The sequence below is a fragment of the Anoplolepis gracilipes genome, chromosome 6 (genome assembly GCF_047496725.1).
Source record: "Anoplolepis gracilipes chromosome 6, ASM4749672v1, whole genome shotgun sequence".
Lineage (NCBI taxonomy): Eukaryota > Metazoa > Arthropoda > Insecta > Hymenoptera > Formicidae > Anoplolepis > Anoplolepis gracilipes.
Window position 1 is genome coordinate 11,812,911 of NC_132975.1, and position 16,722 is coordinate 11,829,632.

At 32.0% G+C, this 16,722-nt stretch overlaps 1 protein-coding gene across 6 annotated transcripts in view; it reads right to left on the minus strand.

Moving 5' to 3' along the window:
* The window catches only part of Nachralpha6 (nicotinic acetylcholine receptor alpha6), a 221,660-nt gene that overhangs the window by 140,082 nt on the left and 64,856 nt on the right, over nt 1–16,722 (minus strand). For all 6 annotated transcript variants that reach the window (XM_072894487.1, XM_072894486.1, XM_072894485.1 and 3 more), the window contains exon 4: nt 9,453–9,497. In XM_072894487.1, coding sequence (XP_072750588.1) covers nt 9,453–9,497 — 45 coding nt within the window. The remainder of the gene's footprint in view (nt 1–9,452; nt 9,498–16,722) is intronic.

Below are 16,722 nucleotides of genomic sequence, written 5' to 3' on the forward strand. Positions count from 1 at the left end.
ATATAATGAGGAATTATGTTGTATTATAAATTGAATGCGAAGAGAATAAAATTCTCAACAACAGATATCGGCTGTCGAGAAGAATTAGACGATAAGGAAAGTCGAAGACGCGTTATGAACTGTAGTGAAAATTCTAAGAATAATTATAAATGAAATTATATCGCGAGTAGATTTTTCGCTGCTTACCGTCCAAATGAGGAAGATTAGTCTCAGGAAACTGGAGTAAACTAAATAAATATTCGCCATGTTACTTAAACTTGTTTCCGGAGTAACAGATTTGCATATCTGTTGAATTTGTATAGCTCTTTCTCCGTATGAATATGTATGAATGTCCCCGGTTTTTATATTTCCTTGTGTACATCGAATGTGTTCTGCAATCTGCTCTATTTCGCATATTATCGCAAATAGCTGAAATTTCCCTAATTTTACCGCTTTTTCTTAATATTCTTTTTTTTTCTAAACGTTCTATTCTTTTTATATACTTCTCTTTTTTTATATTTCAATGGCAAAATGTAATTATCGGAACATATATATGTTTGTGTATACATGTGTATGTGTGTGTGTGTGTGTGTGTGTGTGTGTGTGTGTGTGTACGTGTGAGTGGATGTGTAGGTAATCCTTTATTATATATATATATATATATATATATATATATATTTATCTTGAAAATACTACAACTAATTGAGAAAGTCTTATCACCGTTTTCCATCGCCTCGCGCTCTGCTTCAAGAGAAAAGAACTCTATGTCTCGAAATGTACGAGCACGTCCCAGGAATGAAACTTGACCTGCCTTAACAAAGATTACGGTGTCGTTTAATCTTTCTCGACTTTCTCCTCCACTAATTGGAATCCGGGCCCGTTGGAATTTACGAAGCGACAGCCAATCAAAAGTCCATCAAACCGACTTCCGACCTAATCGTTTACGGAATGAGTTTATTCGTCGAAGAAAGGATTGTCCCATGTTTGGATCCCCGTCGAATGTCGTCCCGAGCTGAGGCAATCGGATACAATTGGACGATACAGCAGTCGAAACGTTGTAATTGTACGGTGTCGCGGGCGGAAATTTACGATAACTACGCGAATAAGAATTTCTGTTAAAACCTGTTGCTGCGTTTCATCCGGTAACATAATCGCGACCGGTCTATCGTCCTTGACACATTTTTCTCACCGGATAATTTTGGAAATAAATTTAAATACTTATTCACCTACTTAACTGCCGTCTGATTTATATCCCGGAACACCGGATATTTATACTTATATACTTATGTATTTTGGATGCTACGACGCCTACATCAAAACGCATCATCGCGAAATATGGGAGAGGAAATGAATTTCCTTCCCGGCCTTTTGAATTATTTTATACATGTAATTCGAAACTCCTTTATTCAAATGAGTTATACAAACTGTAAAATTTTGTTCAGAAGGATATCACGTGTGAGACTTTGACATTTTAGAATCAAATGATCCAACAATCATTCATATTTCATGCGATATTTCCACAGGAAAATGAAACAGTAAGACTCGCGGGCGTAGGTGTATTATTATAAAAGCTCGTCATAAAAACGTTTGATATCGCGACGCTTTTACTTTGGCGAGTCGCCATCACGTAACGATACTTGGTTCCGTCGTCGAGGACGTGGAAAACTTCGCGACTGCTCGGCGAGGGTATAAATTGACGCACAGTTATGACTTAACAGTTTTCTCGCGGTTAGAGAAAGTGGATAAAGCAATTTTTCTTTTCTTTTTTTTTTCTAGTGGATTAAAGTCGGAACGATACTAAAAGATTTTATCGTTACTGGTTTCACAGCTATACAGTTAACTTCTTTACATCAAGTAATTACATACATCGTACATAAAAACTTATTAAAGTGACTAAGTGTTTGTACGATTACCTTAATATGTATAAATTTTGTCATTAATGTCATTAAAAAAAAAAGAAGAAATAAAAAGTAATTTTATATGCAAACGTTATCTCATCGAATCAATTTCTAGTAAATCTTATTGATAGAAATGTTGCCATTGACAAGAAAAAAATATACTTTTGTATGTACATGCTTTTTATCAACGAGTTTATCGGAAAGAATGTATTGAGGCGAGTGAATGCTAGACAAAATGCTGAACTATCGTCTATAACAGTGATTAATTATTTGCGATTACGCGTAATATTACGTGGGCGACGCGGGCTTAACGGTAAACCATAACAGTGCAATTTCGCCACACCCACGGCAGGCGTACTTGATAATGCGGCAACAGGACGATGCCGTTAACATGACATTAAAATTTATCGCCGGTTAGGCGGAAATTGGCCAAGGGTATCGTTAAAGGGATTAATGTATCATCGCAGTGACACTCGGCGATTCAAATGCGACGAAAACCATTAAACACGCGTGGATTATTTCATTTCGCAATAAGCTACGAATGTGTAAATGTGTAATTATATGACGGCAATATCTGTCTCCGCAAATACACATCGCGTAAATGAGTATCGTATCTGCTTATATGGGGTATTCCTCCTTTTCAAACGATCTTTCATTCATTGATTTTTTTGACCATGTTGAACATAATTATACAAACAATTTTTTAACGACAGTAACTATTTAATATTCAAACGTCTTGTATAAAGTTATATAACATTGGCGAAACAGAAATAAATAAATTCATTTAAAAGAGAGTTAAAAAAAAAGCGTCATATATTAATAGAGTTCAAAGAAGTGTTTGACATTTATATCTGCACAAAGAATAGCCTTCTAGGATATATCGGTATGGTTCTTATTTCAATTTTATTCGTTGCATTCTAACGCCATTCTTTTAAGTTCGTGTTTGATCTGTTTATCGTGACTGTCCTTTATGACTTGTAAATCGAGAAAGATTCACTAAGACAAAGGCAAGACAAGAATTATTAAGAACTTATAAAATGTAGCGGCAAATCCTTTTCTCTTTTATCGTGTTTAAAGAATTACCTCTCTTATTGTGGCTTTCGTCCCGTAGTACATGTACAAGAAAAAAAATATATATATATATATCTGTCAAGCCGTACAAGAATTCTAAGATATAATCTGATTTACTATGATAAATGGATCCGAGATTTTTACCAACCTTCTCACGTCTTTTGTTCAGAGAATCCGCATAATGAGATCGACGTCGCGTCTCTATTCCGAGATTAAAAAGCTAAAATTACTATGCCGTGCGTTAATAGTACCTGGATATTTCATTAATTTTTCTTTGCTTTTATATTCTCTCACGGCGATAAAAGTCAAACACTTCAGCGCAGAGAGGATAATATCGCGTATTATTTATCTAATTTTTATCTCATAAGATTGTAGGAAAATTCGATTTCAAAGCGGACGCGACTGCTTTCTTTTCCGAAAATATTCCTCAACAATTGCATCTTTCCGGCGCAATCCGACGTGAAGTGTGAGTGCGCAACAAGAGACTCAGTGAACCTAAATTATTAATTCTCGACGTTGAATATCAAACGAGAGAAAAAAAACGTCGAGTGTTACCGCGGTATGGGGTACGATTGAAAAAGCTGAATAGAAAAGGAGATAATTATCGGTACTCTAGCATGGTTCTCTTGAGGGTCACATTCAGGATTCTCTCTTTCTCTTTTTTCTGCACCATGAGTCGTTTTCACGAAAGCATTTATCAAGATAAACTTTGATGCCGACCTACTGACAGTTGATTTACCGACTCCAAAATTGGATCTCGGAATGGACTCGAATCGGTCCATTCCGAGATCACGATAGAGAGACGTATGATAGGAGCAACGCAGGCAGAATGAATTTAAACGATCGACAGAATAATATATGAATAACGATTAAAGCATCTATTTTACCAAAATATAATAATCTAATTGGCGGTATTATTGATATTATTTATTTCGCGGGTATTGTCATTATTCGTAATTGCATCGCCATCATATAATTTTAATAATTATATATCTCTTTAAATAACAAGTGCTTGACAGCACTTTTGGAAATAAGCAGTATTGAAGAAAAAAAAATCGATCGATATAAAATAAAATAAAAGTAAACTATCTTCAAAAGACAAAGATTCTTTAATTATAACTCAATTTTTTAAGTTAATCCTACGAGCAACTTATTTTCTTTTCTTTCTTGTCTGCTCTAATGTATTACCTAGGAATTTCGCTTCAAAAATTATTAGTTTAATTTTCTAAATATATTATATTCTGAATAATAGCCTGACTATAAAAATAAAAAAATGTAATTATTTTTTTGCAGACTTATTCAAAACTTGCCGCTTTCACAATACGCGTAGTCGATATAAATTATTCGTATGCGCAAAGCTAGCATTTCACTTCGTGGAAATTCATTAATTGTTAAGAGTTCTAGAGTTCTTTTTTTTAATAAATATCCTAATAATTTTTACGCCTAGAACTCTCACTAGAAATTAAAAATGATTGCGAAATAATACGAAATCTTAATTAAAATCGATAGAATTATCGAAATATCCAATGTTTTATTTGGCAAATTAATTTATTTAATTAATATATATTCTAATAATTTTTACGCATAGAACTTTTTGTAGAACTATTGTATAACGCTCAAGGATTTAAATCTAGTAGGAAATGCTAAAAAAATCATCGACGGTTAAAGTGAGACGCAGCATTAACTTGGCATTTCAGTTTGTTCTGAGTCATTTTTTTTTAATGGCTAGAATTATTTATTTTATCTATCAAAAACTTTAAAACTGTATTTAAAAGTCAGAACTCTCAACAGTTAATTTAAACAATTAAATTTCTACGAAGTCAGACGCCAATTTTACACATACAAATTATTCATATTATTAATATAGGATCAGTAAAGTGATTATTGATTGCATATATATAATATAATATATAGAATTAAAGTCTAACGTGTTAAACATTTGGCGTAATTGTGGCTATTATATTATATATATTTTTAAGACTCAATTTTTTTTAGCAATAAATATACTACTTTCTGGTTTGTGTGTCACACGTAATAAGAATCATCCTGTACATAATAAATGTTAATGTCTATTGTCAATTGATTTGATTTCGTTCTTCCTCAGATACAAAGAGACAAACTAGCACTTCTAGTCGGTCGCTCGCAGCGAAACGGTTGATCTAAAATGCGGGTGAAACGAGAGACACGATGTAACGACGTTTCTCCTCGCGTTGAAACGTGAATGTCACGACAACGTTCTCGACTCCGTATATTTTAGCGCTGTTACATCATGCCAACACACGAGCGACATGTTCGCACGTGATGATGTTACGTGGCCTCCTCCTTCTCTTTCTCTCCTGCTTGCTTCTCTCATCGAGCCTTCGTCGGCCCTTTGTATGTTCGCAAGCGTTCAAAAGCGACTGATATCATCGCTGATCCTCGTTTCCGGCGAATCGAGAATGCGCATGTGCAATTATTTGGACACTTTGTCATCGTGTCGCAACTACGTTATTCTCGGTCGCATTTGCAGGCGCCCCATGAAATCCCGATTCCTATAACACCTTCAGTTTGCCAAGCTGTGCTTTACCGCGAAGTGTTAGCTGATGCTTCTCTAGCTATTTATCCGCAAATTATATGAGCAACATTCATATGTTATATTCCAGAATTATTGCCACTTGTTCTTTCTTACAATGTATATATGTATATATATATATATATATATATATATATATATATACTTAACAATATATCAGAAAAATTGATGAGACTTGTTACATTATCGACAAAAACAGAGAAGCAATATGATGAAATTGATCTCTAGTTGACTTTAAGCACGCATGCTTGTTTATAAAAATTTTCAATTTAATAATAATTTAATTGTGAAATTGATACGTGCCGGTAATAAAACTTTATTAAACAAACAATTTTAATTTGTTCAAAGATTTTATAGAAAAAGGATAACAATATTTCTGGAAAATAACATACAACTGTATAATAATCTAAATATTCTTGAAATGATTAAAATTAATTCTGGACAAATGGATACTGGCTGATGTTCATAATTCGAAATATTAAATGACTTGATAATGAAATTCGGAATTAAATTGAACTAATAGACAGTTAATTCGATAAATCGATATAAAAATCTTATTTAAAGCGAACATTATGTTAAAAGACATCTACTATAGGCATGTTCGTTTGTCACGTAGACTTGGAGCGTCGATTAATATTACCATGAACCACATAGTACTCTGATATGAATTCACATGAGTAAAGTGCATTATATTATTAACCTATCCTGGAAACCGCAGCTGCGTATCGGCTATCTATCAATGAATTATTCATCGAACTGAAAGAGTCGGTCTGGTAAATAATAAATTTTATAAGAGTCCTACTTATAACATTACGTTTTCTTTTGAACAAAATAATGAAGTAGTTGCACGATTTTGAAAATTATAGTACGTGCATGTATGCATATTTAAATTATTTTTTTTTAAATATATGAGATGCTTATTCATGTTCATTAGCAGAATAATAACAAACGCAATAGTCATAAATACATTAATGTGTCGTCATAATAAACATGATATTGTTTCCACTGTTTTAAAATTCCATTTAGCTTAGCAAATTTCAAAGAAAATTTTTTCAACTATCTTAAAGAGGCAATTTATAATACGTTAAATAATGACTCTATCCTAACTAATGAGAATAATAATATTCTATTTTAAACTAAGTTTCAATAATATTATTTATATCTATTATTTGGAATATATACTATTTTCTACTAAACAATAAATATCTCATATATGGCCTCATTCGAAGATAATTAAGATTCTGGCTAGAATTAATATTTCTCGATAATTTATTCTGTACATAAATATATATCTATGTACTTCTAAATTAAGAAAGTTGAGATTCAATATAAGAATTTCGTGCTAATGAATTAATAACGAAAAGTTCTTTACTGGCTCCTTCTCTTCTTCGGCTCGATATTATCAAGAAAAATCTACAGCTGTCCATGACTTTTTATTACAACTGGTACAACGATTCGAGCGAAAAGGACAACGTAGTAAAAAAGATATAGTCCAAGTATACGAATAAAAGAAACAAGAAGGAAGAAGTAGTTGACAAGGAAGATGAAAGATTCGTCAAAGTGGAAGTAAGAGGCGAAAGAGAGAGGTTTCTCTTTACCGATCAGAAATCGATTCTTTCAAGACAATAAAGTAGCTATAAACTCAGAAGATCAATATTGCGTCATATACGAACGAGATAAGAATTATAGCGACGAGGAGACATTGCGCTTTCCGGATGAAATCCCAAATTAATTACAGCCAGAATGTGTACTGACCTTTTTTCAGGAACCATGAACGAACTTGTGAAAAGCTCGAGATGAAAAAGTCCAGCCGGATTATCTTGCAACCGCGTAAACATTGAAGGTAAACAGAGCAAATAAACAGAGTAATTAATCACCATGTGCTAATCGCGTAAAAGATAAGACTTACTTACAACCTATGATATATCAGTACAAATAAATGTTGCGATACGATAATTAAAAAAACACGCATTTTTACGCATATTTTACATACGGGATTCATCAAACTTTTTAAAATACATGTCTAAATGATAATATACTAAATTATTTTATTATCTTACTCTGATTGATGATGTCAAGATAAAGAGTAACATTCAACGTTCTTTCCAATTCGTTGCCGAGGAAAATGAAAATATGACAAAAGCAGGGGATGAAAGAAAGAGAAAAGACGAGGAAGATAGTGACAAAAAGATATCGCGCACTCGGACTGCATCGTTCTGCTCTCTCGATTTTCTCGAACTCACCTCTATCGTATCCTACCTACTTACAGTCTCTTCCTTTTACCCGTCTATTCTCACATTCTTACTCCCGTACAGTGCTTTTATCTTTTTTTTTTTTTTTTTTTTTTTTTTCTTTTACACCCGAGGGAAACACGGAGCATCTTCTTAGAAAGGTTGAAGAGAAGAAGTGGTTGGCGCGGATGTTCGTCTACAATGCAATCGATGCACAGATGAAACGACAATAGCAGTCACCGTACTCTCGCGTTTCTGATCTACTGATTGCTTGCTCATGCGATACGATCGGTAATATAGCGAAAAAATCCGTAATAGATCTGTCGTAAACGGGTTGTTTGTAAGTAAAAGTGACGTAAGTCAAATTTTCAACCTTCATGAATTTAATCTTATAACATTAATACAAATTTTTTCATTTGCATATTGTTGTATTTACCATAAAAAATTAAATTAGCTATTATAATGGATTATACATATATACATATGTATATTTGTTTTTTTATATTGTATAAATAAAATTATGTTAATATGTGTGCATTGTCTATTTTCTTCTTCCTCTATATCTCTATCTCATTTAATATTAATATTTTAGAATTAAAACTACGAGGCTGTGAAATTTGCAGAGAGAGAGAAAGAGAGAGAGAGAGAGAGAGAGATGCTAAAGATTTTAATAAACTATTTCCAAAATTTGGCTTACACACACACACACACACACAAGAATTACAAATACAAACAGCGTAAAATGAAACATTTTTACACAAATACATAGTAGAATTGTTTAATTAAATTCGCGAGATCTCTGGAAAGATTTTGTGAAAATTGAATAAAAAACTTTTGCTAATTTTTCATGTAAATTGCACATTTTAAATGTAATTATTGACCGTAACCACATACATCCATCCAAATTTTTGCTGCATTTTTTTCTCTAACACTGCTTTTGCTTCATCATGTCGCGCCACACGACGGCAGATGTATTTTTTATCAGCGATATTACAACGCATCCTCGTAAATGGAAAGACCGCAGGCGGTGGAAAAGTAACCGGTACAGTTATTGATTTTCTGTTAACTGGCTATTTCGCCGAGAGAATTACCACGAACGCATTTTGAACGTGTCGTTTACTCCAACGCGGTATGGCTGTACGAGAAACTGAATAGAGGAATCTATGCATATAACTACGAATTTACCATTTACTGCATATACATGCGTTTATTGGAAATTAAGAAAACATATAATCATTAAGAGTTGAATCTTTATCTGTAAAAACTTAATTTATTTCTTGTAAATATTTATTTTACTCTTTCAATAATTATTAAAATAATAGAAGCATAAACTTTAATAATGGATGTCATTCATTAGCGCATGATTTTTTTATATGGAACATATAAAATTCTGCTTAGAATTAATAAAAATCTTAATTAGAATTCTCAATAAAAATTATGCAACCAAATTTAATGTTTCATAAAAATGGTTAAAATTTCTCTCTCTCTCTCTCTCTCTCTCTCTCTCTCTCTTTCAAATCTAATTGTTATTATTATAAAAATTAAAAAATTTTAAAACCTTAGAAACCAATAACAGGCAAAGCTTATTCTCTTATATAGTAATAAAATTTTAATATTAAAACATTTCTTCTTAAGAATCGACTGCAATAAAACAATTACAGAAAGAGAAAGAAAAAAGGGGAAAAAATTTATTTTACTTACCAATTTCAACCATGCGTTGGTCGTAAGTATTTGGTTCTTTTCATCCTGTAAAGAAAAAAACAGTATTATTTCATATAAACATAATAGAAATTACGATACATGTTGTAATATATATATATATATATACACTGTAATTATAAGGTATACATTATATAATTGCTAGAATAAATTTAAAATATAATTTTTTCATTACTTCATATTGTATTAAAAATTCAATCTCTTTCATTTTAATTGCAGCATAAAAATAATGAAAGATGCATAATTACTTTGCTTTAAATTAGCATGATTATTTACATCAAATATCAGATTTATTTGATAATTTTTATCAAAAAAACACAATTATATAATAAAAGTTAATGGGCTCTCAATTCAGAAATAAATTAATTGATAAAAAGAGGCTTTAAGAGTCGAACGCAAGATAAAGGCATAAATAAAAATGTTTAAAGAAAATAAATGCAAATTTATTCAGACATTTCGGTCCTTCTTCGGACCATCTTCATTGATACAGAAATAATAAACAATATGGTCTCTTACAATTGCTTGATTGCTCGATATAATGAGTCATCTAGCAACCTTCGACTATACGCAGTTTAAAATGTAGAAGGACATACTCAAATATAACGCTATAGCGAGATTAAAAAATACAAAAAAGCCGAAAGAAGAGCCATCACAAGCACAAGTATGCGAGACAATGCGCAAACAACCGTCTCGCACCGAGTCAAACGTACAAGTGAAAACCACAAGGTCAGAAACTGTCTATCAGGCCAATAAACAGTTTCTGACCTTGTGGTGTTCACGTGTGCGTTTGACTCGGTGCGAGATGATTATGTGCGCATTGTTTCGCATACTTGTGCTTGTGATGGGTCTCCTTTCGATTTCTTTGTATTTTTTAATCTCGCCAAAATGGCGTTACATTTAAGAGTGTATTTAAGTATACATTTCTACATTTTAAATTGCGTAGTGGGCGACCGCTAGGTGACTCATTGTATCGAATGTAATCAAGCAATTGTAAGTGACCACACTGTTTATTTATTATTTCTGCATCACTGAGGATGATCCAAAGAAGGCCCGAAACGTCTGAATAAATTTGAATTCATTTTCTTTAAACATTGTTTTTATTTACGCCCCTACATCTTGCGTTCGGCTCTTAAAGCCCCCTTTTATCGATTAATTTATTACATAATTATATAACACGAAGTTTGAATCATTTCAGTTAAAATTATACCTTTCTATCACATTGCTTAAATTCTTCATTTATTCATAGAATTCTATACTTTTCTAATACAAGCCATTTGTTTGAAAATGATGCTATTGATAATATGCATTCAAGAGCATAACTTCGCATGTATATCTCTTTCCATGTTTACGCATAAACTCACTATGTTTCGCTCGATACGAGCAAATAGCACACGCATGCAGCAAATATTTATTCACAACATGAGTTGAAAGTGCGATTAACTTTACTAGTATACTCGATAACGCATATTGTGTCCGTATAAGATTTCAAAATATTTTAAAAACTCGATCGACATGCATAATGATTCCGTTCACGCAACGCAAAATTTTATAATACAATAATAAAATACATTAAACAATTATTTCACATGTAATGTAAATATCTTGCATAATTAAAAATAATGCAATCGAGTGTCGAAAATTATTAATTATTAATTAAGAAAGAAAGAATTAAAGTCAGATTCCTGTCATCTCATTTATCGATTGCGCGTTAAAGATTTCTTTATATCGCAAGAAAGCTATTAACTACTTTTTACTTGACCGGTGATTGCGCATATGTACAAAATCTGCATTCGCGGTACTAATAAAAAAATTTGAAGAATAATTACAAAGGCAAAAGCAACGATAAGAAAAGCCGAGTAATCCAATCGTAAGAACATCTGTCAAAGAGATAACCAATAACCGCAAATTGCCAGTTGCAAACGTGACTTCGACCGAATCGACCGAAAAGAATCGTTCTCTCTCATGCAGTGTTATCGAGAGCTTCAAAGTGATTTATAAAACGAATGTATTTTCTCGGGCATTGTTGTCGAGATAAATCTCATAGACAGTGTTATTAATTGAATTTGTTACTCGACGGGCGCATTCCACATAAAACAAAAACAAATTGACAGATAATTTCCGAAAAGATTGAAAAATATGAGTAAGTAAATAAAAGTAATATTTATTTAATAGTATGTACTCGCAACAATGTAATATTAAATGAAATATGGAATGTGACTACACGATATGATGTATTTTTTTTGCGTTGTTTATAATTTACTAATTAAAATTTGTGCATTCAATCATAGTGATATTGCATATAAGCGTTTATATTACAACATAGAACAATCACGTACGGTATCGGACAATATTGAATAAAAAAGATCAAATAAAAAAATTTGAAAAATTGCGAATTGCGTGAAAAAGTGCAATTTTAAATCGCAATCTCTCCATCAAACAAAAATCAAAATATTGTTTCAATCTTCGAGATATACATTATAAGAACGTATTTAAAAATATATATTTGTAGTTGAAAAAGGAAATCTTGAAACCTTGCAAACAAAATTATTCCGCGCAGAATAAACAAATTTTAATTAATAAATTTTAATTAATAAATGCATATAATACAATACAGTTTATTTTTATAAAAAAAAAACATCAAAAAGTGTATACAAGATGATTCAATAAAATTTGAGTACGTAAAACTTAACGGAAAATAATCCTATAATTTTTACTGCTCAAATCTCTTTTTGCTTTTTAGAATCTAATGACGAAGGTTTTTGCGTGACAAAGGTTGTGCACCGGTTGTGCGCAGCCCACGCATTTCTCTCACATCTTCTCTCAGCGTACTTCCGCTTTCGTTACGTCAGCTCTCTTTATGTATGTGTCACACGGATGCGTTTTGTCATGGCTGACTCATTGGCGCAACGTAATTGCACCTTGCGACAAAGACTAAAAACTTACAGTATATATAGTACAATCACTTTCTGCGCTCATCACGGACAGACAGTGTCAGCCTGAGTAAAAGTGAACAAAATTACGAGTGATGCTATGAATTAATTTTTGTTGCATCAAGAATTGGTAAATTTGCATAAAAGGTTACATCAATTTTATCGCCACTTACAATGTCATAGAGAAGATTGTTCCGATAGTACGGCGTATACAAACTTTCCTGTTAAATTTTAATTCGTTATATCTCCAACGCCGTCCTCCACTTGATTTTTGCGGGAAATTACTCAAAATAACTTTTCCTACAATATATCTAACAAAAAGTACCGATAAAATCGGTAACCTTTTATGCATATTTACCCAAGAATCTAAGATATCACAATTGATATTATAAAGTTACTGTAAATTTTTTGCAATTTTTTATCGAGCAGATACTGTAATAAATGAACAAAAATTAATTTCTTTTTTTTTTATAAATAGAGGAAAACGAGATTTTCAATTTTTTCTCAGTCTACCATAATTTTTCTGGAATTCTTCCGTTTCTACTAATGGACAGATATGTGATGATATTATATTAACTTGAATGTGCTTTATGTAATATATTTTGTGTTATACACTCTGTCGGCGTATAACAATCGATCAGACATGCTGAGCTCAGCTCAAAACGGAACCCGGGATGAATAAAAAAGTGCAAATTTCACGGTTCGCTTTCCCACCTAAAATGACGCGAAATTGGCATATGGATTCCCCATGACTTCGACATTATTCGACGGACTTTGCAGAGATACATAAAATACGTGATTTCTGATCGATGAAAGGTAAGGGTTTCATTTCGTGGCCGACAATGGCGGCAACAATGAATGCTGCATTTCTTTCGTTTCACGATGAATGAAATGTATCAGATTGAATTTCTATGGATTTGATATTTCGGATCGAATCTACGAAGAAAGCTGCTGAAGTCATGTGAATATCTGCGTGTCGTTGCACAATTTACACAGAGAACTGAGAAGTCTTAATTAAGGACGAGCAATTAATCAAGATAATTAACGTCATCAGACGCTGACAAAGTGCATAAACATTCGTCAAGTGGAAAGGCACGGCCGTTTCGAAACAAGAGTTTCTGCAATATACGCTATGATTAATCGATGCAACGTGTCGCGACATAAAAAGTTCACGACGCATATATCGGCCACGTAATGCACAAGTTGCATATATGCAGTACATAAACAAAACCTCATGCCTCATCGCTGATATCCGCTTTCGTTATAATGTTTGCAATTTTTGTTGTTTTTAAAAAAGAAAGTATAAAAACCGTGTTAAATGTTTTCAATATAATTTTATTCCCTTCTTCATTATTTTGATTTATGCGAAGCATATATGTATGTTTACGTACATTTTTTGAAAAATATTCTATCGTACATATCTGGACGTAGTAAGCAAGAAAACAATGAGAATGTTTTCTTTTGTAAGATATGGATGTCTTGTTCGATAGCAGTAGCGGTGAATCAGACAGTAGTGCGAGTCGACATTTCGTCGACCACAGGAAGCAAAAGAGAAAAAGCCGCAACTGAGCGGCCAAATATTTACGATCGTGTAAAGTATAAAAAGTTTATAGTGCGCTGAAAAACTTGGAAATGAAATTAAGGGGAAGGAGGGCGTGATCGCGTCGCTTTCGATATTATCTCCCACTACTTTATCGAACAGATAAAAATCGCGCGCGGGATGTATGATATATAACGTAGAAAGTATTACAAAGGTCACGTATGGAGGAAATTCATTTTTTATATACGATGCACAACTTCGAAAGTCAAATACTCCCCAGATAAAAAATATCAATACTGTTTCGCGTGACTTTTCCACTACACAAAAATGTGATTAGTTTCGGTTTACTGCAAAATGTAGAAAGTTTTGTTGATCTTGTTTCGTGTTTTCTGTTAACATCAGAGTCGAGTTTCTGCCATTATGAACTTTTTCACTTTTTTATTTCGTGACCAATTAAAGAGACTTTGCTTTTACTAAAAAGAGAGAGAAATCTTGTACATCTCAATTCCGAGATTAAATAAAAGAAGTTTAAATTTAAAGCTAAATGTATCAACTGAAAATTTTTTTCGGCTAATATTCTCGTATTTATGGAATCAATATAAAGTATCGTTTGAAAATCTGAAATGAAATTGAACTATGTTAAAACTAATTTTAAATGGAAACTGAGAGAGAGATCGTTCACTATATCCGTATTTGTTTTTACTTATCGTTATTATTACAGCACACTAATTAAATTGAAATATTAATACAGTTCCGAATACAATTTACTAATGAGATCATACACTCGTACGATGTTATTTATAAGTTGAATATGTTTCTCGTAAAAAGTAAATTGAAACATAATGCTATAAAATACAATCATAATTGTTTGGATATTAAAAGTTTCTCTAATCTTTATATAGTTTTTAAACAATCGTGCATTAATCTGTTTTCGTTCGATTTACCTACTTTAACTAACAACTGCAATATAATAATAATATAAAATAAATTTTTATGATATTATTAAATTCTTTCTACGTGAGAATTAACCGAAATTTAAGCAACTTGAATTTAAAAGAATATTATTATTCGCTCATCAAGAATATTTATAATAGAATTTTAATAAAATATCAAATAATGAATATACTGTGTTAACTATATAGAAAAAAATAGCTCAAGAATCTTATTCAACATCAAAAGAAATTTGAGATGCAGTGAATATTTTGATATTGTGTGATTTATGAATTAATTCATTAAGAGATTGCTGAGTTTCTTGTAGCAGCTTGCGCCGGATAAGAAAGAGATGCCCGTCGTTTCCAGAGGCAACGATACTTTGAAAAGGGCAACGGCAAAAACCTGAGTCAGTTTGAGCTATGCGACTTAGTGAAACGACGACGCGGATACAAGGGTGGCAAGCGGGAGATGTAATGGAATATGTTTTGCCAGAAAGAGAGAAAGAGAATCTGTCTCGGAAACATCCGCACTCTTAACGTCCAGAACACATAGGAGCTTTTTGTTTTTACACACACACACACTGAAAATATATATCAGATTATATGAACTTTTAAAAGGAAAATTATGGCGTGTAGTAATGACAGTCACAACAATGGAAAACAATACATGAGACTAAATAAAAAAAAAAAAAAAAAGATTAACTGTTGTATATCTAGATAATCATATCCTTTACAAATAAATTTAAAAAAAACCTAACCCAGCGCATGTATGTTCTATAATCGTTTGTTGTTGCATATTAAAGTACATTATATTTGTTGTGTATTGTAGCCAGAGGGAATCTGTGAAATGAGCAAAATATTTAAATAAACTTTAAATGCGCAAACGAAACATTTGAAAAATACTCGAAATAAAATTTCACAATCTTCGTGCAAGTAAAACATTAGAAGCCTGCAGCGGAAGGATGGAGGTTCAATGTGATGGATATATTCCCTCGACAGTTAACGCCGACCATAAGACTGTTTTGACAGCAAATACATCTGACAGATTTCTTTAATCCGGGTTATATATTATTTCTATTCCCTTACCCCCAAACTGACAAGATCGAAGTAGATTACGAGTACCTCGATGTACTTCCTTCGACCAATTTATAATTGTGATCGGAGAGCGGAAAAGCTTTCTCATCATAAATTCTTAATGCGAGCGCTTGAATGCCGTTCATTCGTTACGTTTATCAAATATTGATCAATCGAGATTTTATTTATACGGGTCATGATAACGTTTGCGACTAGAATACTATCGATAATTTTCTAACTGGAGATCATTCGATGTACTTATAATTTTAAACTTACTCCCTGTAATATACAAAATGCATTAAAAATTTAATTCAAAAAATATATATCAATAGTATCAATAAAAAAAAATTAAAAAATCATATTATAATTTATATACGATTATTATAAAACAAAAAGATAAATTTAATAACGTTCGACACATGAAAAATATTATTCTATTTTTCTTGTCAAGAAGTGATATCCGGTGCTTCTCACGAAATGTTTGTCGAGGTCAAGTAGGTATTTCGAGTTAAATTGTAATTCATGTTTCGTTAATAAATTCATTTCTATAATAATTTTTATTTCTCAAACAAGATTAGATTACTGCACGTAATTTCGTTTATTTTCTTGAAATTTGAGAAATAATTCGCGGAAAAATTTAGTATAAACTTTTTCTCGAAACATCTTGCAGACCAAGAATTTCCTTAAATACAGAATTAATGACGTTCCATGTTGGATTCTTTTTGTTTTGCGAGCGCGTTTTACCACGGACGCGTTTTTATATTTTTCCTTCAGTA